Here is a 22,721-nt window from a genome sequence, read left to right on the forward strand (position 1 = left end):
TACCGGTGCTGAAGAGGACGACCGTACGAGCCTTCAGACGAGCGCCCTGGTGTTAGTGACCCACGAGCAGAGGGGCGGGCCCAGGGTGTGTGTGTGTGTGTGTGTGTGTGTGTGTGTGTGTGTCATTACGGGAAAAAAAATAGATAGATGTATAGAACTCAGACCGCACTTTGTAAAAGTCATCCGCCGGCCCTAAAAAGGTCCCCGTACAACCACTGAATATGGAACGTGTATTGAAGGATGTGTGTGTGTGTGTGTGTGTGTGTGTGTGTGTGTGTGTGTATATACATTTATTTAGTGGTCTTATTGTGCAGACTTTCACAGGTCTGAGATCAGTTAGGATTTACTTGTTTGGTCATTTGAAATGCTCCTTTTTTTTAACGTTAAATACCGAGACATTTATGGAGGTGTTGGACCGCCAACCGCTGCTGTTACGGTGCCTTTGAGCAAGGCACTACCCCCCCACCCACCCACCCACCCTGCCAGCACTACACGACTGCAACTAAAAAAAAATAAAAAAAAATAAATGTAACAGAGAAGCAACATTTCCCAACTATAAAGATATAAATGTCGTCTTCTTTCTGCAAGAGATCCTATAAATTAATGTCGTGTTTACACCAATAAGAGAATAGCACCTACTGGACCTTCACTTAAACAACAGCTGTGAGGAATATTTGCAGACTGTAGTATTAATGCAGTACTTGGTGTTTTGACCCCCCCCCCCCCTTCTGTTCACCAGTCAGACCGTCCCACACTTAAAAAAATGGCATTTCATCCATTAACATCCATTAATACCCAAACACTCCACCACTTCCTGATTACACAACTTTTTAGTGTCAACACATTTGGCAAATAGTCGTCATCGATGTCGTCGCCGTGAAAAAAAATAAAACATTGAGTTCACAGATACAGATATTATATCTTTACCCACGAAAAAATTCAAGTTACGACAAGCTTGAAAAAAAAAAAAGTAAAACATCACCATGTCATACAAAGTGTGTGTGTGTGTGTGTTGAAAGGTTAGCTTAGCGCGTAGTTTATCCGTCTGTGTGTAGAGAAAAGTCTGTAAACTTACGAGGACACGCAACACGTCTTTCATCATCAACACAGGAATCCTCCTCCGTAAAAGAAATAAAAACATTTAAAAAAATTATAATCCACATCACATCATTTTTTGCATTCCCAAAATAAAACAAAGTAAGCATCCAAATAAATCCGTCACCACATAGAAGTTTGTCAGCTGGCCATTCATTGGAAAAAGAAAAGAATATTTTAGTGTCAACTATATATATACTATATATTTATATTTTTGTTCTTTTATACCAATCAAAACATATGGTATATCACGTGTTGCTATGGTAATGGTCCCCGGCAACGTCAATGAAAAAGTACAATGATTAAAATAAAAAGATCCCCCAACTTCACCCAGCTCGTGTTTGTTTGTTTGTTTGTGTTTTTGTTTGTTTTTTTACTTCAGCGTCTTGGTGCTCTGAATTCTGGGAGTCTTTCTACGTCGTTTAGTGTTTTCTTTCGGTTTTATTTTAGCGCGTCAACATTTTATTTTAGTGTACAAGTCGCTCCGATGCCTTTTTTAAATTTTTTTTTATTGTCGGAATATTAACATTGAGGCATTGTAGGCGTGGTTTAGTGTGTTTTTAGTGTGCGTTGCAGTGTGTTGTTTGTGTCCACGTGGCGTCGTCTACGCGTTGGCGCTGATGCTCTGTTTGTAGACGGCGTGGTAGGCGTTCCGGAGCAGCACGTAAGGGAAGCAGGACTCCAGCAGGTCCATCGTCAGGAAGGGCGACTCCTGCACGATCTGAGACACACGAGGCTTCATGATTATATGAATATGAATGAGTCAAGAACTCAGACTCAGTTTTAGTTCCACTCTTTTGGAACAAGAGGAGAAAACAACATGGCCGTCGTTTCTCTCGGGCACTCATTTCAACGACAGCTCGTCTTTTAGTTTATCTTCAGACGAGATAAATATACAGAAGATATTAAAGTGACGCATGAACCAGCGTTAGATTCACCCGAATGGGTCCAAGTGAAGTCTGTGGAACATCGTCGGTTCTCCTCTAATAAGGAAACGCAAACTGGACCACAACCAAAAGGGCAATAATGTATATTTTCTCCCTCTAGTTTGGACAACATTACCAGAATATAGATATATGAATATGTATATATAAATATATACAAATATATATAAATATATATGAATATATATAAATATGTATACATAGGAATATATATATGAAAATATATATATATATATGTCTAAATAAATATATATATGAATATGTATATATAAATATATACAAACATATATAAATATATATATATATATCTAAATATGTATACATAGGAATATATATATGAAAATATATATAAATATGAATATAAATAAATATATATATACATATGTCTAAATAAATATATATATATATATATGAATATATAAATATATACAAATATATATATGAATATATATATAAATATGTATACATAGGAATATATGAAAATATATATAAATATGAATATAAATAAATATATATATATATGTCTAAATAAATATAAATATATATATATGTGAATATATAAATATGTATACATATGAATATATATATGAATACATATTCATATATGAATATATTCCTCTCTCTTTCTCTCACCATGTCCAGAAGCAGGTAGACAGACTCTCTGTTACGCGTCGTCATCTTGTCCGTCTCCTGGCCGATCTTCAACAGGCTGGATGAAGCCAGCTGCACACACACACACACACACACACACACACACACACACACACACACACACACACACACACACACACACACACGTTACATTTCCAAAATGTCTCCAACCACTTTTATGCAAACGCAGTAAAAAAGGGGTGTGACTTGATTATAACGTTGACGGCGCAGCAGTAGCTCCGATACATCCTGGCATTTCATTACCGGCTGCCATTTAAAAAAATATATAAACAACATCATAAAGCATAGAAAAATAAATCTTTTCATCTTACAGCCAGGAACTCCTTGAGGCGGTCCTCGATGCTCCCCTTGTGGATGGTGAAGAGAGCAGCGGCGATCTGGTTGATGGCCTTGGCCAGGCAGTGGATGTTGTTACAGTGGCCTGTAGGGGGCAGCAAACACACGCCGGTGGTGATATTGCATAATCAATTAACTCCGGTTTAAATCGTGTGTGTGGAAGGAAGACCCCCACAATTAAAAATAAATGGATTTCCTCTTTTCGTATTTCATGCAAATCAACGCCATTAAGTGTGTGTGTGTGTGTGTGTGTGTGTGTGTGAGATGCACGTGAACATTAAGTGTGTAATTATAAGTTCACACTTTGGATGGCGTGACTGCACCGGCGCCATATTTTAGAGACGCGCTGCCGGAAAAAGAAAAACCCTGGCCAATACGCAGTGTGCATACTAACAATGGTGGAGCACATTGCAACTCATTATGTATCTTATTAACAATGGTGGAGCACATTGCTACTCATTATGTATCTTATTAACAATGGTGGAGCACATTGCTACTCATTATGTATCTTATTAACAATGGTGGAGCACATTGCAACTCATTATGTATCTTATTAACAATGGTGGAGCACATTGCAACTCATTATGTATCTTATTAACAATGGTGGAGCACATTGCAACTCATTATGTATCTTATTAACAATGGTGGAGCACATTGCAACTCATTATGTATCTTACTAACAATGGTGAAGCACATTGCAACTCATTATGTATCTTATTAACAATGGTGGAGCACATTGCTACTCATTATGTATCTTATTAACAATGGTGGAGCACATTGCAACTCATTATGTATCTTATTAACAATGGTGGAGCACATTGCTACTCATTATGTATCTTATTAACAATGGTGGAGCACATTGCTACTCATTATGTATCTTATTAACAATGGTGGAGCACATTGCTACTCATTATGTATTTTATTAACAATGGTGGAGCACATTGCAACTCATTATGTATCTTATTAACAATGGTGGAGCACATTGCTACTCATTATGTATCTTATTAACAATGGTGGAGCACATTGCAACTCATTATGTATCTTATTAACAATGGCGCCTCTCATTTCAAGGTCCGTTAAGAGGAAGCGTCTTGATAATCCTCGAGTGACGAATCAAAAAGCCTCCATTACCTTGAACACCGTGTCGGGGTTATTTCCCCCAACGCGTGTTCTTAAGGTTCAAACTGTTCACAAAAAGGTAAACCGACCTTTAAAAAAAATAAAAATAAAATGACGATGTAGCTCTCGAGCGCACAAATGAATCCATCCGAGGGCGTTTTATAGTTTCAAGTTGGTAAAAAGAGAGCAGAGGAGCCTACCTTCGATGGCCGGGCTGTACTGTGACATCACGTTGCTGGCGAGCGTCGGCAAGGAAACGGCCACGAACACCATCAGCAGACAGGCGATCTTGTACTCCTCCTCCGGGCTGATGTTCTCTGCACAGACGAGCTCTTTTCAGACATGGATTACGTAACATTGCTTCCATCTGTCACAGTGATGTCGTCACGACACCGAAAATTATGACTCCTAAATATCTTGACACCAATAGTGAAACTCATAACAACAACAAAAAAACGGAATAATAGATGACAGAAGATGGGAACCTGTGAAAATGTAAACATCTATTAATTAGCAGCGATCTGATGTTTCTATACGAGAAATAAATGTGATTTCGTTGACAGTTCGTTTGATATTTGCAACGAAATATCACTTGTCTAATAAATAATAATAAAAAATAAATAAAATAAAAAATAAAAAATAAAATAAATAAAATAAATAAAATAAATAAAATAAATAAAATAAATAAAATAAATAAATAAAATAAATAAAATAAATAAAATAAATAAAATAAATAAAATAAATAAAATAAATAAAATAAATAAAATAAAAAATAAAAAATAAAATAAATAAAATAAATAAAATAAATAAAATAAATAAAATAAATAAAATAAATAAATAAAATAAATAAAATAAATAAAATAAATAAAATAAATAAAATAAATAAAATAAAATAAATAAAATAAATAAAATAAATAAAATAATTATTAAATGCAATATTTTCTGCCCGGCTTTATTATATTGTATATATATAAATAAATATGTATTGTATATATGTAAACATGTTTACTGCTGCTTCACTAAATTTCACCCTGGGGGATGAATAAAGTAATATCCTATCCTATGCTTATTTTTGTAAAACAGCGCCCCCGCAGTTCAGGCAGAGGGTGGTACTGCAGAACAAATGACAGTAAAATTAGATGAAGTTCTGTGAGAAAAATCAGGAAGTGACTCAAGACATTTACTTTTTAATGCGTGCGTTTGTGCCTCACCGCTTTTCTGCGAGGACAGAGCCACCACCAGAGCCGGGTCGATCTCGCAGGGCAAACCCGCCGCTGACGACAGCTCGTAGACGTTCATGGCCACCTGGAACCAGACAGACTCATACATAAGCATGGGGGAGGGGGGGGTTAAGAGGTCGGGTTAAGAGGTCGTTATATTTTCACCTTCATGTCCGTCTCTCTGGGGATGTGGTCCTTGAAGTCCTCCACCGAACTGACCAGGAAGGGAATGTGACAGGACAGCACCTGGAGAGAGAGAGAGAGAGAGAGAGAGAGAGAGAGAGAGAGAGAGAGAGAGAGAGAGAGAGACACGGTCGAGTGAGCAGGTGGTGCAGCATCGGAGCTCGGGAAGAAATATCCTAAAATATACAACAGTGTGACATTTATGGTGCTTTTATGTCCAAAATCAGACGAGAACAAGTTCATTTTCCGTACGTTTTTTTTTTTTTTCCTGAACTGAATCCATCTACATTTTATTTATTTAGATTGTGTGTGTGTGTCTGTGTGTGTGTGTGTGTCTTACATCTCTGAGGGCCTCCTGAGCCAGGGAGCGGAAGGACAAGATGACTCCAATGATGGTCATTCTCTTCAGCACGCTGTCCACAGCTACAAACACACACACAGTAAATATCACACAAAGGAAACACTGTGCAATGGTACTAAGCAGGTGTGTGTGTGTGTGCGTGTGTGTGTGTGTGTGTGTGTGTGTGTGTGTGTGTGTGTGTGTGTGTGTGTGTGTGTGTGTGTGTGTGTGTGTGTGTGTGTGTGTGTGTGTGTGTGTGCGCGCGCTCACAGGTGAGTTTCTTGAAGAGGGCGGCCATGTGTTCTGGTTTGTCAAAGCTCGTCCTCATCTGGGTCAACACCTCCATGTTTTCTACCACCAGTTTCTACACGGAGACAAACATCATTTTATAATGTTCATACATAAAGATTATTATATCATTATTCCGTGTACATGTTCCTCGATTTAAAAAAAAAAAAAAAATTGTGCGTGAACACACCTTCAGCTCAGCCACCTGTGACGAGATGTGCCACATCAGACTCTCGCTGAGGAACTTCATGCCGTACGGACCCAGAAGCTCAGACAGCGAACGCATCTCTGCGGAAGAAAAACAAAATCACTCCATTTAAGCAGACGAGCTAAAAGAATAGCGACGAGCGATTAGCATTAACGAGCGGGCCGAGGCCGCGCTGCGGGTACCGGAGATGTCGGAGTACTCCTCGGCGTTGAAGGTCAGCTCGTTCTCCGTGGGCAGGTTGACGAAGGCCTTCATGGCGGGGAAGTAGGCGATGTGTCCGTTGCTGACCTGACGGAGCAACGTCTCCAGGTACCTACACACACACACACGCACACACACACACACACATTACTTCCTCAGTATCACAAGTCCTCCATTTGATTAGCGATAATCATCTTTCATAAATAAATTGTAATCATGTTGCCAGATGACTTTAAACCATCTGTGGCAAAACTAAGCTCAGTGAACACACACACACACACACACACACACACACACACACACACACACACACACACACGTGTATATATATATTTACATATGTATATTTACATATATAATAAAAATATATCCATATATATTTGTTGTGTTCAATCCAGAAAGAGATTTTCCTTTTTCTCCCCCAATAGTTAAGCGATAAAAGACCACCAATGGATACAAGACATTCATTTTATGTTTATTATATAATTTTTATTGCGTCTGGATAACGAGACTTTCATAGTGTTTTATTCGACCGCCATCGTAGTTTTTTTTTTTCCGGGTCAGTAACGTTTACAACGGATAAAGTTTGTGTGTGTGAGCTGTTCCTTTAAACACGATGCAAACAGGTTTTAATGTTTGTCTGTTATTTAAATAGTCAGAATTATGGCTGTTACCGAGAAGCATAAACTCGCCCCCCAAATAAAGAAATATCATTAAAAAAAATTTAAAAAAAACTCTAAATCGTATAACAATAAAAATTATCTCCTTCTGTACGGCGCAAAAATGTACGAATGTGCTGGTTTCTCCACGTACCAGTTGGTGTACAGACTGGTGATGGTGGGCTCCCCGTGGCTGTCCAGGTGCTGCGTCTGCTGCAGCAGGACGTTGTTGAAGACCCGGGTGATGTCGATGGTGACGTAGTTCTCGATGGACTGGAGCACCGTCATGTAGGCGCGCACGCTGGTCAGCAGCTCGCTGGGCTTGGCGATCTCCTGGGTCGCCTGGTTGTACATCGTCATGCCGACGATGGACCTGCGGACGGGGGGGTCAGTTTAAAAACCCTGTTTTAACAGTTTTAATCTCTTTTAACTTTGCATATAGATTAGAAAATAAAAGCTCAGCAACTAGGACTGTCCTCCACCAAAAGAATCAAAAGAGAGTCAGAATTTCTTGGAAATGAGTCATTCAGCATGAAAAAGAAGAGAGCATAAAACCCTAATAATTGACCGAATTAATCTTTTTATCTGAATTGCACCACGATAAGCCGACGGTAACTCTGCGTGTGCCGGTGCTCACTTGGTGAACCGGATCTCCAGGTGCGAGGTGAGGTACTCTCTGGGTGTGAAGGTGTGCTCCCAGACCGCCAGGTTGGGAACGTAGTTGATGGAGAAGCAGAGTTCAGAAAGTGCTGTGTGGAGTTTATCCAGACTGTGGAGGAGGGGAGAGAAGAACAAGAAAAAGTTAATAAGATGTGATGGAACTTATGAGTGTCTGACAAACGGAAAGTTTACACACAAAAAAGGAGAAAAAAAACTCCACTTGTTAAAAAGAAACCAAAGATTTAATAGCTATTGTAGATATTCACGTAGTAGAAAGTCATCACAATACCCTGCAGTTAAAAATACCCTTTTTCTTTATTACTTGTACATTACAGTACACAGTGTCCTCATGAGAGGTGTATTCATGAGTTGACTAACTGGTCACAAGTTAAACATAAATATATATATATATACACACATACACACACACATATCTACATATATATATATATATATATACATACACACACACATATCTACATATATATATATACACACACACACACACACATATCTACATATACACATATATATATATATATATATATATACACACACAAAAAAATATATATATGTATATACATATATAAATATACAAATATATATAAAGAAATATATATAAAGAAATATATATAAAAAGAACAAAAAAATGATATATATATATATATATATATATAAATATTTAAAAACAAAATATATAATTATACAAATATATATAAATATAAATATATAACCACCGAAGCACATGTGCAACAGTGATAACAGTTTATAAGACGATAAACTATCGCTGACATCCGCAGGAACAAAGATGGACGTTTAATGGCGTGAATTCGTAATTCAGTCAAACCAACAATTAAAACAAGGCTATTAATCCATCATTAATGATTCTAAAAGAAAAATCATTAGTGACTACTTATTGACGTCAGCGTGAAAATAAAAAATGGAGGAGCAGAAACTAACTTGGTGACCAGGAGTCGGTTCTTCCTCATGCTCTCCACGCCCGGCTTCTCTCGCTCCGGCTCGCCCTTCTTCCCCGTCGCCTTCTTGCTCTTCTTGTTCACCGCCTGGCTGATGGTTTTCGCACAGTGCTTCGGAAGCAGCTAGCGAAACGAAAGAGAGGAAGAGAATTATTAGACAGACGGAGGAGAAAGAAAAAGAGATAAACAAGAGATGGAGGGAAAGGAAAAGACAGATGGAGAAAGAGCGATTATCTCCGGTCTGGCTGATGTTCTTAGAGAGAAGTGGAACCAGCAGACTGATAGAGATCAATTTAAGAGGCTTTTAACTACACGCATCAACAAAAGGACTCACAGCATCAATGTGACAGCAGGGAATATTATGCAAATGGACGGTTGTTTCCGCCAAATATTCTGGCATTAGAAAGTTTGTGAGCATAAGAAAACTTTTAAGGACTCTAATAAAACAAAATACTTTTTTTTTTTTTAAAGAGCCGTTTGCTCTTCTTTGTGATAATCGGTACAATAAGCCGGAGAGTTAGATGGATCTTCTCACCCAGCTCTCTGCGAGAAAGCCTGGGTGTGTGTGTGTGTGTGTGTGTGTGTGTGTGTGTGTGTGCGCCCACCTGGTCGCTGAGTGTACATTGTTCAGTGCAGATGTCAGTGATCAGGTTTCTGGCCTGTTTGGCCATTTCATCCAGAAACATGTTGCACAACGAGAGGCTCCGATCCCCGATGTGGTGACGCTGTGGAGGAGAAAAGTCATTATTCTGATGGACGAGACGAGATTTCACACGTTTCTGTCTATGTGTGTGTGTGTGTGTGTGTGTGCTTACCTCCTCAGGACAGAGCTCGTGTGTGCAGGACATGAAGTGTGTGCAGAGCAGAGGGAAGCAGATGGAGTGTCGGCTCTGGGATGGCAGCTCCAAACACTGCTGGAACATCTTTTCAAACGCACGGCTGTAGAAGCTGCTACCACAAATACACACAAACGGACACAAAAACACACACACGCACACACACGCACACGCACGCACACAAGGGGGATGGATTAAATACGGGGTACACGCACACTTCATGAATATATAAAAACGCATTCAAAGTGAGCGCATCTCACCAGAAGATGGACAGGTCCGACGTCTCCACCAGCATCTCCACCAGAGAGTCCACCATCTTTGTGTGGAAGATGATGGTGTTCATCATTTTGCCGAGCTCCTTGTGATCGGCGATACCGAGGCTGGCCTTGGAGACGCTGGTGTAGGCCTACGGGCAGGGACAGTATCCTAATTATATTACTCCACCACGTTTGAAACATTTAGGGGGACATGCAGACTCCCGGTTACCCCCCCCAGTGTGAGATCAAGACTTAAACTACTGGATTTGTTTGCACACCTGCAGTCTGAACCAGTCCAGCCTCAGGCCTCTGAAGTCAAACACCTCTCCGTCCTCCACTAGGATACAAGAGGTACGAATAAAGTCACCATTGTGAAAAGATAACAGAAAAATAAGTACAAATATAAACACATCTTTACACAACATTATATATAGTACAATAAGTATTGAGTGTAAGAAGTAACACCGATACCAGAGCAAAATAGAATAGCCATAGGAGTAAGTAATAAAAAGAAACTACATCAAAAGATTACAAATATAAAGTGTATAAGAAGTACTAATGATCTTGTAAAGTTATATTGTAAATGCTATACTAAAAGTAATATTTAAAGCACAACATTGATAACCAACCAACTGTGTTACAAGCGCTTGTTAAATTACTGCAACGACCCCCTTTACTATCAATACAGCCACAACGATGCTGCTTCACCTTGTTTGACACTCAGAGACGTCATCGTGTTGACAAACGAAGACATGATGATGGACTCGTCCTCCGGACACACAGACAGGTTCTATCAGATAAAGACGGGAGAGGAAACGGGTTAGAAACACATTCTCTCTCCTGACCACCAGGGGGCGACTCCTCTGGTTGTATAGAAGTCTATGCTTCATGTGTTAAAGCTGCATTCTCTCTCCTGACCACCAGGGGGCGACTCCTCTGGTTGTATAGAAGTCTATGCTTCATGTGTTAAAGCTGCATTCTCTCTCCTGACCACCAGGGGGCGACTCCTCTGGTTGTATAGAAGTCTATGCTTCATGTGTTAAAGCTGCATTCTCTCTCCTGACCACCAGGGGGCGACTCCTCTGGTTGTATAGAAGTCTATGCTTCATGTGTTAAAGCTGCATTCTCTCTCCTGACCACCAGGGGGCGACTCCTCTGGTTGTATAGAAGTCTATGCTTCATGTGTTAAAGCTGCATTCTCTCTCCTGACCACCAGGGGGCGACTCCTCTGGTTGTATAGAAGTCTATGCTGCATGTGTTAAAGCTGTATTCTCTGTCCTGCCTTTATATTTTGTGTAACAGCATACTTTGTCTGTGCACCTGGAGCGTGCACACATGTTCATACCTGCACCAGCTCGTTCAGCACCACGGCATCAAACCCCGACAGGTACTGGACGTAGTAGCGCTGCATCACCGGGCCGTACTTCCTGACGTGCGCTCTGAGCTCCTCCATGTAGAAGATCAGCTCTGCTATGTGTCTGTAAAAACACACGCAGCCACATATCAGCAAGGCAGAGGAAACAAGCATGTTATGGTTGTGTTGCTGGAGGTGTGAACAGGTGTGTGTGTGTGTGTGTGTGTGTGTGTGTGTGTGTGTGTGCGTACTTGTCTATGAAGTCATCTGTGCTTTTCTTCTGGATGTTGTCAGCGTGCCGAAGCAGCCAGATGATCTCGTCGCGTGCGAACGACAGCGCCATGAACACGAACAACGCCTGGCGGGAGCGAAGGAGGCCAAAGGAGAGACTTTTTAAAAAAAATGTTTGTTAAACTCCCAAAGATAAATAAATCCCAGATAAATCACAAAGAGCACGTCAATCTCACAATATGTTCACCGAGTCGGTTATACATGTATGAGGGTCTCCATCTGGCCAGAGGAACCTACAAGAGGCTTTAAGGTGGTAGAGATCTGTCAATCCTTATTTAAGGTGGTATTGCATGTTACATTAGCATTTATATGTCCATACAGGAGCTAATTCCCACAACAGAGCTGCATCTTATTTAAAAAAAGGGAACATTTAAATTGAGACCATGAATGTTTTAAGGTGGCATTTAACTGGATATTGTGCACAACATAATCCTGTGGGGTCTGACGGTTGTCCTACATCTGTTTTTGTTGTTTTAAATGGAGCGGGAAATTGCTGAAAATAATAGATTAAATATAATTTTAGGTGCCAGTGGTGAGTTAAAACTGTAGCCAACTCTGTGGGAGCTAAACTGAGAGACTGAAAGCTGCTTACGTGGTAATTTAGTGTCGAGGCACTGTAATCTCCTCTAGGCCCGACCTGTGTTTCTATTTGAGCATGTGAAGTTATACATTTGTATTTGTAAATAAGGTGGTATTTTTACTTGTTACGATGATACTACCTTAGGTATTGCTCACCCAGGTAATTTAGTAGTGTTCATCTACTACTAAAACTGAATATAGGGTTATTTAAGGTGGTATTTTGTATTACCTTAGGGCCCAGTAGGCCCGGCTGATCGGCTAAAACAGTGGCCAACTCCTTCAGAGCCGATCGGAGGAACTTGCGCCTCTCTCTGTGCATCGAGCCTCTGCGGAGACGAGAGCAGAGCATCGAAACACCGGCATCACGATTTAAATGGTATTTTGACATTTGAGGATAAAAGTACGTAGACGACGGCAGGAGAATGAGAATGAAGATGAAAGCGGGGGGGGGGGGGGGGGTGGGGGTGGAATACGTGACGAGGATAAAAGCAGAGAGAAGAGACAAAGACGCGAGGATGAAACGGGGAGAATGAAATGAAAAACTGAATGAGGGATAGAGAGAGGAATTAAGTGAAGTGAGTGAAGCTTTTGAGAGAGAGAGAGAGACTAAAGGCAGCAGAGCAGCTCTGACATTAAGGTTGAAGATGGGAAGTAGGAACATGAATCAATAAAACAGAGAATCTGGGAAGAGTGAAATAATTCATTAAATGTGAACTATCGGCGGAACGATGCGAAGGAGGGGTCGGCGAGAACGCGCTGTACGTACGCATGAGACAGAGCCTGCTCTTTGCACTCTCGGATGTCGTTGATGCGTTTGTTGTACCTGGAAAACAACAAGAAAACACAAGCAGAGAGGACGTGTTAAAAGAGCAAAGACGTACAGCGTATAATGTAATATAAGATCTGGGATCTGAGAATATGGCCTCATGTCGGGTGGAAACTTCTTCAACTTCCTGGTTTAGCCTAAAAAGCTAAAAAGATATTTAACTAACAAATGTATGAAACTAATAAAGAAGCAAAGCTTCATTTCTTGGAGTATCTTTAAAGTGCTTCATATCCCAAAAATCTGTACATCCGAAGCTATAAGTTCACGCAAATCACTGTAAATAACCCATAAATATTTATAAAAGTATTTGAAATTGAGTCATAATACAAAACGATTACAAAAATAATAATCTTATTTTTTTTGTTTTGACTAAATAAAAGAAAAATTAATTGATGCAAATATATTTCTAAATGGATAAACATGAAAAAAAATATTTCTTTTAAAAGTTTTTACATTTTAAAATGTATGCAAAAAGTGTTTTTAACAGTTTCTTCTGCAATATAAATATTTCCCCTGTACTGTGCTAATAACTGTGATGTCACATTTCTGGATGTAAAATAACGTGCATGATATTTTTCAACATTAACATTATTTTTGGAAAGACGTGCTCATAAAAAGCACCGATTGTTTGTTGATGAAAGACGGAAAAGCCTCAGCGTGATGTTTTGATGTTATTATTGATTTAAACTAGATGAAGCCAACAACGACACTTTTATTCACAATAAAAACAAACGTCCGTGCACGGATGCTCGTACCCTCTGATGTTCACGAACAGATCCTCCGCGGCCTTGTGGATGTGGAACACCTCGTCCCTGAACAGACACAGGCAGGTGGAGCTCTGCAGGGCCAGCTTCCACAGAGACAGCGCCGCGGCGTCGCTGTTCAGCACCGCGTGACACAGGATGAAGCCAACTGGAGAGAGACGGAGAGGTCACAGGAGGAGACGGAGAGGTCACAGGAGGAGACGGAGAGGTCACAGGAGGAGACGGAGAGGTCACAGGAGGAGACGGGGAGGTCACAGGAGGAGACGGAGACAGGGAGGTCACAGGAGGAGACGGAGAGGTCACAGGAGGAGACGGGGAGGTCACAGGAGGAGACGGAGAGGTCACAGGAGGAGACGGAGACAGGGAGGTCACAGGAGGAGACGGAGAGACGGAGAGGTCACAGGAGGAGACGGAGAGGTCACAGGAGGAGACGGAGACAGGGAGGTCACAGGAGGAGACGGGGAGGTCACAGGAGGAGACGGAGAGGTCACAGGAGGAGACGGGGAGGTCACAGGAGGAGACGGAGAGGTCACAGGAGGAGACGGAGAGGTCACAGGAGGAGACGGGGAGGTCACGGAGAGGTCACAGGAGGAGACGGGGAGGTCACAGGAGGAGACGGAGACGGGGAGGTCACAGGAGGAGACGGAGAGACGGAGAGGTCACAGGAGGAGACGGAGAGGTCACAGGAGGAGACGGAGAGGTCACAGGAGGAGACGGGTAGGTCACAGGAGGAGACGGGGAGGTCACAGGAGGAGACGGGTAGGTCACAGGAGGAGACGGAGAGGTCACAGGAGGAGACGGGGAGGTCACAGGAGGAGACGGAGAGGTCACAGGAGGAGACGGGGAGGTCACAGGAGGAGACGGGGAGGACGGAGAGGTCACAGGAGGAGACGGAGAGGTCACAGGAGGAGACGGGGAGGTCACGGAGAGGTCACAGGAGGAGACGGGGAGGTCACAGGAGGAGACGGAGACGGGGAGGTCACAGGAGGAGACGGGGAGGTCACAGGAGGAGACGGAGAGACGGAGAGGTCACAGGAGGAGACGGAGAGGTCACAGGAGGAGACGGAGAGGTCACAGGAGGAGACGGAGAGGTCACAGGAGGAGACGGGTAGGTCACAGGAGGAGACGGGGAGGTCACAGGAGGAGACGGGTAGGTCACAGGAGGAGACGGAGAGGTCACAGGAGGAGACGGGGAGGTCACAGGAGGAGACGGGGAGGTCACAGGAGGAGACGGGGAGGTCACAGGAAAAGACGGGGAGGTCACAGGAGGAGACGGAGAGGTCACAGGAAAAGACGGGGAGGTCACAGGAGGAGACGGAGAGGTCACAGGAGGAGAAGGAGAGGTCACAGGAAAAGACGGGGAGGTCACAGGAGGAGCAAGTGGTAAGAAGCCGAGGGACAAAATATAAAAAACTGTTATCTGGACGGGAGAGGGAACCAGTTCACTTACAAACAATCCACTTCTCCATTGCGTCCAGCGACAGGTATTCACACGGCATCTAGAGACGAGACAGACCGGATCATCAAGACACTTCTCAGAGTTAAATTAAAAATAAATAAATATAAATATATATCTGTGTGTGTGTGTGGACGGCGTCGTGCTAACCGTGTCCGACTGTGCAGGGTTGAGCATGGTGGAGGGAGCAGAGATGAGCGACAGCAGCTGGGCGTTCCTCCACTGGTCAGCGGACAGATTCCTCCTGGGATAGACCATCTGGAGGCTGATCAATGCATCCGACAGGGACTGGAGGGGAAGAGGGTGAGACGGGAATGCAGAGGGTGAGACGGGGTGAAGAGGGTGAGACGGGGAGGGGAGTAACTCAAGAGAGAGCCGGAGTCACGGTCCTCTCACCTTTCCGTGGGGAACAAACTCCTCCATCAACTTCTTCAACGGGTTCTCGTAATCCACGATCATCTGGCCCAGCCTGGGGTACTCGCGGTCACTGCGACACACACACACACACACACACACACAGTTAGCACGTGGACGGTTCACCATTAGTGTTCATGTGCGTGTTGTTCTCCAGTCACCTGGCTCCGTGCGTCATCTCGTGGGCGTAGTTGTACAACCCGATGATGGCCTTCCTCTCCTCTATGCGAGACAGTATCGTCATCAGAGTGGTGTACGTCACCACCAGGTCCAGGTAGTTCTTGGTGAGGTCAAAGTTCACCGTCTGACGGGGGGGGAAACAAAAAGCATCAAATGTCTGCTGAGGTAAATGAGACCAACAGTTTGATGAGCACCAGCTACAAGCAGGAAGAGAAACCTCCACGCCGCCTTCAAATAAACATCTTCTCAGAGAACCACAGGTGAATATAATAATAATAATAATACATTTGTTTTATAAGGCGCCTTTCAAGGCACTCAAGGTCGCCGTACAACATATTTAAAAATCTGACACAATTTAAAAAGCAATATTGTGTTTGTTTTGTTCTCTCGTGCAATAAAACCATGAACGTACGGCAATACGTTTGTTATAATATTGCCGCGTGACATTAAAAAGGACACGAGCGCAATTTAATGCAATCAAACACAAGAAAAGATCTTCCCAAAAAAAAAAAAATACATTCACATTTAGGAAGTTTTTTTTTAGCACTTACAATGTCAAAGAAGACTTGGCAGGCGTCGATGGTGTTCAGCAGCTCACACACGTGGTCCTGTTGAGGAAGGAGTCAAAGTCAGTACCCAGAACACTGCTAACCGTGTGTGTGTGTGTGTGTGTGTGTGTGTGCGCGGCTTCTTACCTTGAATTCCATGACATCCACGAAGGTGAAATAGTAGAGCGCCAGGTTCTTCAGGATCTCCGACTTCTCCTTCTGCAGCTGAGCGAGCTGTTGCTGTGGACGCGGCAGCACACGCACAGTTTTACTCTGACCGCGGTCGTTGATATGGAATATACGGAGTATCTGTTATCGTTTACTGCGTCTCTCTTTACGTTTGGGTGTATAAAGACTGCGGTTTTGATTCTGTGGAGCAGAAAACTCTTCGTGCAGATGCTAAATATTCAACTATAATAAGTGGTGCATCAAATTTATCGGCTTGAAGCTGTTTTCCCCATAAGAATTTAATTTTCTTCCACGTTACACTTTTAAAAAAAAAGAAGAAAAGATGAAGTTATTGGAACGCACCCTTCTCTCTCTCTATCTCTAAAATAAATGTAATTACTGAGTTTCCCTTCAGGGATCAATACAGTTTATTAAATCTTGTTCAAATTAATTTTTTTTTTTTGCGTTTTTTGACTAAATTAAACAGCAAATGGATATAAATTAGATACCGTTGCTGAATAATTCAGTGATATTGGAGCTGGTCTAAAAAAAAAAAAGAGAGACGCACAGATAACGAGATACAAAACAGATTAAAAATGTATTTTCACTTTGGTCAAACGTTTCCTTCATTTTTATATTTGTCGGGACATACAGGAGGAGAAATACTCCTGAATGCTGTGAAATTATTCAATTATTTCTCATGTTTTTTTCTCCATTCTATAAATAAGATTTGTTTGTTTGTTTGGAAACAAAATCAGAATATGAACAAAATTTAAAAAAAGAGAAAGAAATGTGTTTGACCAAAGTGAAATCTGACTATCAAAGCAAAGCCGGACGCTCTCGACTGCGTTTAGAGACAGAAGAGAGAAAAGAAACAAAAGCACCGAAAGAAAAGAAAAATACAAAATTAAAATAAAATAAAACTTGTCGCGTCAATCTTTTTTAACGAGCTGGAATGTGAACTCGAGTGTTTCTTTATTCACATGACAGAAAAGGAACCTGTATGTAAATTTAACACCGTTTCAAGTCAGAACTGTAACTTTAACCAGTTCAACTGCACAAGATGACGTGGGAAGAAAAGGAATGACCAGAACACGGCTGCTGCACCAAGGAGTTACCAAGGAGACCATTTTAAGACATTTGGAAGGTGATGAAGGTCTTTTCTTCTTCATCATAATAATAATACTAAATCAGTGCATCAGCTCTGTGACACTCTTTGGCGCAGCCAGCCACCTAAACAGGCAGTCGGTCATCAAGCCCTCGAACCAACCGACAGGCGGCCGGTGGACCAGGCGGCCGGTGAACCAGGCGGCCGGTGAACCAGGCGGCCGGTGGACCAGGCGGCCGGTGGACCAGGCGGCCGGTGAACCAGGCGGCCGGTGGACCAGGCGGCCGGTGGACCAGGCGGCCGGTGGACCAGGCGGCCGGTGAACCAGGCGGCCGGTGGACCAGGCGGCCGGTGGACCAGGCGGCCGGTGAACCAGGCGGCCGGTGAACCAGGCGGCCGGTGAACCAGGCGGCCGGTGAACCAGGCGGCCGGTGAACCAGGCGGCCGGTGAACCAGGCGGCCGGTGAACCAGGCGGTTAACACAGTCACTCAGTGGATGAAGGGTGGAGAGTAAAAGCCAGCGGAGAGGAGGGGAAAGTAGAGCAACGGCAAAAAAAACAAAAAAAAAAAAAACACTCCAAAACACAGCTTTAAAAAACAGGTAAAAAAATAAAATAAATAAACGTATGTACGTGAACTAAAATACAAAAACTTACCAAAAAGCACAAGTCCGGAATAAGCCGAGTTTAGCATGCAAAACACAAACAAACACAGAAACAAAGCAGAAAACAACGTAAGGGACAATTTTTTGCACAGTTATACCGAATAAAGCAGTTAGCTTGACACACACGCGCACACACACGCACGCGCACACACACACACACACACACACACACACACACACACACACACACACACACACACACACACACACACACACACACACACACACACACACACACACACACACACACACACACACACACACACACACACACACACACACACACACACACACACAATTTGCTCAATGACAGTTTGACATAAACAGCTAAACTAACAAGTAAAGCTGAAAGAAACATTTGATGAACACACACTCACACACACACACAAATAAAAGCACGCACGCACACGCAAATCTGCAAAAATGTAATTTCGTGATGTCACTTGATTGTTCAACATTTTTTGGGGGTGAATCCGTCAACAACAACAAAATAGGAACAGTACATTCGTAAGTTATTTATTGTTATCTGTGTAACAATACACAGTGTGTACATAACACACTGTGTCACACCAAGAGGGGGTCCCTCTTCACCGATACACTGCTGTAACGACCTCCGTCTCTCGCTCCAGTAAATACAAATAAATAAATAAATATATAAATTCAGTATTTCGGTTTGTCAGATTGAGTCAAACAGAGTCAATATTCCAACTTACGGCTTCGGTTACCATGTGGTGCAGGTTTGTGATTATTTGTGACATTTAAATGAGTGAATAAATAAAAACAAACAAATCAAATAATAATGAATATTGCGATTGATGTTTTTCTAAGTTCCAGACGTTCAACATACGGACACAGGACTTACGTTATTGTTCCTCGTCTCCACGGCGGGGAACTTCCTGACAATAAATTTAACGGCGGACTCCAAGTTCTTGTCGACCAGGTAGGAGGGCTTGGCCTTGGGATCGCCGCATGCCTGGAGAGGAGACGAGGAGAGGAGACGAGGAGAAACAAAAACAAAAAACCACGGTGAGCACACGGCTGTTTACTAATAAACATAAATAAACTAGGCTAAAATATACAGATTCCGATTCCGTTGATATTAAATCTAACATTTTCCGTCCTCGCGGTCGGGCATGTTAGATGTGAGGTCATCACGGAGGAAACATTTAGAGCTCACAGTGAAAACTGGTTTATCCCGGAGGGCGTATTCAAAACATGAAAACAAAAACACACAAACGCGCGCGCGTACGTACACACATACACACACACACACACTCACAAACTTGATTTGCAAGTGACCCTGTGCGCGACAACGAGGAGGTTCCAAGGTTTTGCTGAATTAAGTTTGGAAGTCTGTGGTTTTCATGTTTTGGATAAACCAGCCCGAACTGATCGGTGGTTCTCAACTGGGGGGGGGGGGGGGGCGGTGGAGAAGACGTCAGATGGGCCTAGCACAGGTGCCGGGTTCAAATACACCAAATTACACTTTTTTTTTTTCCTTTGGGGGTAAATGCATTTAAGCATCCAATAATTTATTTTCTTTGCTAGACGTTCTCCACGACACACACACACACACAGGGAGGATGAGAACCACCGAGAGAGTCCCCAAGTCACGAGAGGGCTTCAGTTTCAGAACTGAAGCGTCTCTGAGCCACCGCTGGTTAGTACCACTGCATGACGGGCAGAGTGACGGACGGGTAAGATGAAGAAGGGGTTGAATGAAACAGAAGAAGGGGGGGGGGGGAGGGGGGGAGAAAAGAAAGGGAGAACTCATGTACAGAGAAAGAGACAGATGAGTGGCCAGAGAGAAAAGCCCTACTTCTATTATTTCACTCCACCTACAGATCTGCCTCTTTTATATTAACGCTCATCTGGGTCAGTGTCTGAAGCAACAGCGCTCATGCATTATGGGTAGTGTAGTCGTGAGGAAGATGTGGCGCATGCATGTGCCATGAACAAGAGTGAATGTGCAGAGTTCGTCCAATCCTAGAAGAAGTCAGTGCCTTTGACCGCTCTGAGGATTCAGTTCCACATTTTAAAAAAAGGCCATAAAAAAAATAAAAATAAAAGAAAGTAACAGTTACCAAACACAAGAGACTACGCGGCAAATGTGCACGTTTCTACCCAGCAACGACGCGACGCAGCTAATGGACCTGTACTTCGGTTTGCGTGACGTTTCTAGCGGTCACACGGTCTCGTTCCTAGCGGTCTCGTTCCTAGCGGTCTCGTTCCTAGCGGTCACGTTCCTAGCGGTCTCGTTCCTAGCGGTCACGCGGTCTCGTTCCTAGAGGTCTCGTTCCTAGCGGTCTCGTTCCTAGCGGTCTCGTTACTAGCGGTCTCGTTACTAGCGGTCACGCGGTCTCGTTCCTAGCGGTCTCGTTCCTAGCGGTCACGTTCCTAGCGGTCACGTTCCTAGCGGTCACGCGGTCTCGTTACTAGCGGTCTCGTTACTAGCGGTCACGCGGTCTCGTTCCTAGCGGTCTCGTTCCTAGCGGTCTCGTTCCTAGCGGTCTCGTTCCTAGCGGTCACGTTCCTAGCGGTCACGTTCCTAGCGGTCACGTTCCTAGCGGTCTCGTTCCTAGCGGTCTCGTTCCTAGCGGTCTCGTTCCTAGCGGTCACGCGGTCTCGTTCCTAGCGGTCTCGTTCCTAGCGGTCACGTTCCTAGCGGTCACGTTCCTAGCGGTCACGTTCCTAGCGGTCACGCGGTCTCGTTCCTAGCGGTCACGTTCCTAGCGGTCACGTTCCTAGCGGTCACGTTCCTAGCGGTCACGTTCCTAGCGGTCACGTTCCTAGCGGTCACGCGGTCTCGTTCCTAGCGGTCTCGTTCCTAGCGGTCACGTTCCTAGCGGTCACGCTACTAGCGGTCACGTTTCTAGCGGTCACGTTTCTAGCGATGGTGCTGAGTGCGATACGCCCGCTGTGACGATCGGTGCGACCTTCAACTCGCAGAGGGCACCAAAATAGGTGTTCTGCCATTTAGGATTAAAAACGTTGAACATCCAGCTAACGTACAGATTAGCTACGGCCGCTACAGAATCACATCAGAGTCCCGAAAAAATAATTAAAAATGTAAAAAATAGGTAAATTATCCAGAGGATTAAAAACCAGCTAAACAATACGTGTCCCGCTAGCTACCAAGCCTGTTCAGTCCGTTAGCTGAAGCTAATTCACTCACTTAAAAAAAAAAAGAAAAACAGAAATGGGCACGCTGACTTTTTGTTGGCTCTTAAACGCACCGACGACTGCAGGTGGACACTTAGAGGGAGGGGGGGTTGGGTGGGTTGTTGACACATAAAAATAAAAAAACCACCACCAATAGGATTTTAATACCACACACACACACACACACACACACACGTCACTACATTGGCCGCTATAAATGTAGCACTGTGCGGTTATTTACATAACATTTGGTATCCTGAATAAAAAGGACTATACAAGTGTTTTACACGTTTTAGCCCAAACTCTGAATCTTTTTTTTGTTTTTGTCTCAGGTCTGCGCTGATGATTTGCGCTTGTGTTTGTTCGGCGTACGGCTCTCCGCGCTAATTTACGATGCTTATACTCTAAATAAACGTTGCCGATCTACTTACTTACTCGACGGTGCGTTCGAATGATCGTAGGAAAACGCCAACTTCCCCCGGAGAAGCTACCAACAGCTAAGAAACTACCGAAATCGCATTATTCTAACCGCGTGGTTTTGATTAGACGTGGATGTGACTTTTACAAATGTCGGAAATTCCCACCATCACTTGAAAGCCACATAAAAAAAACAAAAACAATGTCTGGTCTCAGAACTGCATTGCAGGGGACAAACGAGATAAAGGGAACAACACATTGACAAACATTCAATGTAAACACCTAGTGCTTTTGGATAAGCGGTGGCAGTAATACAGAGTAATTTATACATGAGTTGTAATTAATGGACTAAAACATGCAAAACCGTGTTCCTGCTACACTATAGACCTGGATTATTGTTGTTTTTGTAGACGTCTCACCAGATGATTCAGCTTCAACTGGGCTACTTACTCACTAGTCATTATGTTTGCTTTCAGGAGGACAGACTGTGTGGTTGCGTAGCATCACGGAACAAAAGCATGAAGATTTATTAATCATTCTCTCTGGCACCGTCCATTAGTGCTGGTGGTGGTGGTGGTGGTTGGTGCATTAAGCTGGCTGGCTGGGTTTTGGGTGGAGGGGTGGGTTTGATGAAAGGATGGATGGAAGGAGGGGGACAGGGCATGGGAATAAACCCAGTGGTCAGGGGAGGGGTAAGGGAGCTGTTGCCTGGATACCAGAACAGACCTCAAGTCTCACCTCCGCCATCGTTTCCTCCACTCCGGGCAGCGATTAACACAAAGGGTCCTCCGCATT

The 22,721-nt window shown here is 43.2% G+C and overlaps 1 protein-coding gene across 13 annotated transcripts in view; it reads right to left on the minus strand.

Annotated features, from left to right (window-relative positions):
- Positions 1–714: 714 nt before the first annotated feature.
- nckap1 (NCK-associated protein 1) overlaps positions 715–22,721 on the minus strand; it is a 29,056-nt gene continuing 7,049 nt past the window's right edge. For 2 of the 13 annotated variants that reach the window (XM_034551550.1, XM_034551546.1), the window contains 30 exons: positions 19,210–19,320; positions 16,555–16,647; positions 16,411–16,467; positions 15,841–15,983; positions 15,662–15,752; positions 15,416–15,553; positions 15,260–15,308; positions 13,801–13,957; positions 12,986–13,042; positions 12,449–12,545; positions 11,601–11,707; positions 11,341–11,473; positions 10,704–10,785; positions 10,274–10,332; positions 9,999–10,144; positions 9,718–9,853; positions 9,508–9,627; positions 8,886–9,025; positions 7,903–8,034; positions 7,420–7,638; positions 6,588–6,718; positions 6,388–6,485; positions 6,180–6,273; positions 5,910–5,992; positions 5,552–5,632; positions 5,351–5,471; positions 4,367–4,498; positions 3,023–3,132; positions 2,673–2,762; positions 715–1,816 (listed from right to left, as the gene is read on the minus strand). In XM_034551550.1, the coding sequence (XP_034407441.1) occupies positions 1,700–1,816; positions 2,673–2,762; positions 3,023–3,132; positions 4,367–4,498; positions 5,351–5,471; positions 5,552–5,632; positions 5,910–5,992; positions 6,180–6,273; positions 6,388–6,485; positions 6,588–6,718; positions 7,420–7,638; positions 7,903–8,034; positions 8,886–9,025; positions 9,508–9,627; positions 9,718–9,853; positions 9,999–10,144; positions 10,274–10,332; positions 10,704–10,785; positions 11,341–11,473; positions 11,601–11,707; positions 12,449–12,545; positions 12,986–13,042; positions 13,801–13,957; positions 15,260–15,308; positions 15,416–15,553; positions 15,662–15,752; positions 15,841–15,983; positions 16,411–16,467; positions 16,555–16,647; positions 19,210–19,320 (3,324 nt within the window). In that variant the 3' untranslated portion in view covers positions 715–1,699. Of the gene's footprint in view, positions 1,817–2,672; positions 2,763–3,022; positions 3,133–4,366; positions 4,499–5,350; positions 5,472–5,551; positions 5,633–5,909; positions 5,993–6,179; positions 6,274–6,387; positions 6,486–6,587; positions 6,719–7,419; positions 7,639–7,902; positions 8,035–8,885; positions 9,026–9,507; positions 9,628–9,717; positions 9,854–9,998; positions 10,145–10,273; positions 10,333–10,703; positions 10,786–11,340; positions 11,474–11,600; positions 11,708–12,448; positions 12,546–12,985; positions 13,043–13,800; positions 13,958–15,259; positions 15,309–15,415; positions 15,554–15,661; positions 15,753–15,840; positions 15,984–16,410; positions 16,468–16,554; positions 16,648–18,339; positions 18,491–19,209; positions 19,321–22,721 lie in introns of those variants that run through there. The other 11 variants (XM_034551555.1, XM_034551557.1, XM_034551548.1 and 8 more) reach the window with 10 other exon arrangements.

This window comes from Cyclopterus lumpus, chromosome 15 (genome assembly GCF_009769545.1).
Source record: "Cyclopterus lumpus isolate fCycLum1 chromosome 15, fCycLum1.pri, whole genome shotgun sequence".
In the NCBI taxonomy this organism is placed as follows: Eukaryota; Metazoa; Chordata; class Actinopteri; order Perciformes; family Cyclopteridae; genus Cyclopterus; species Cyclopterus lumpus.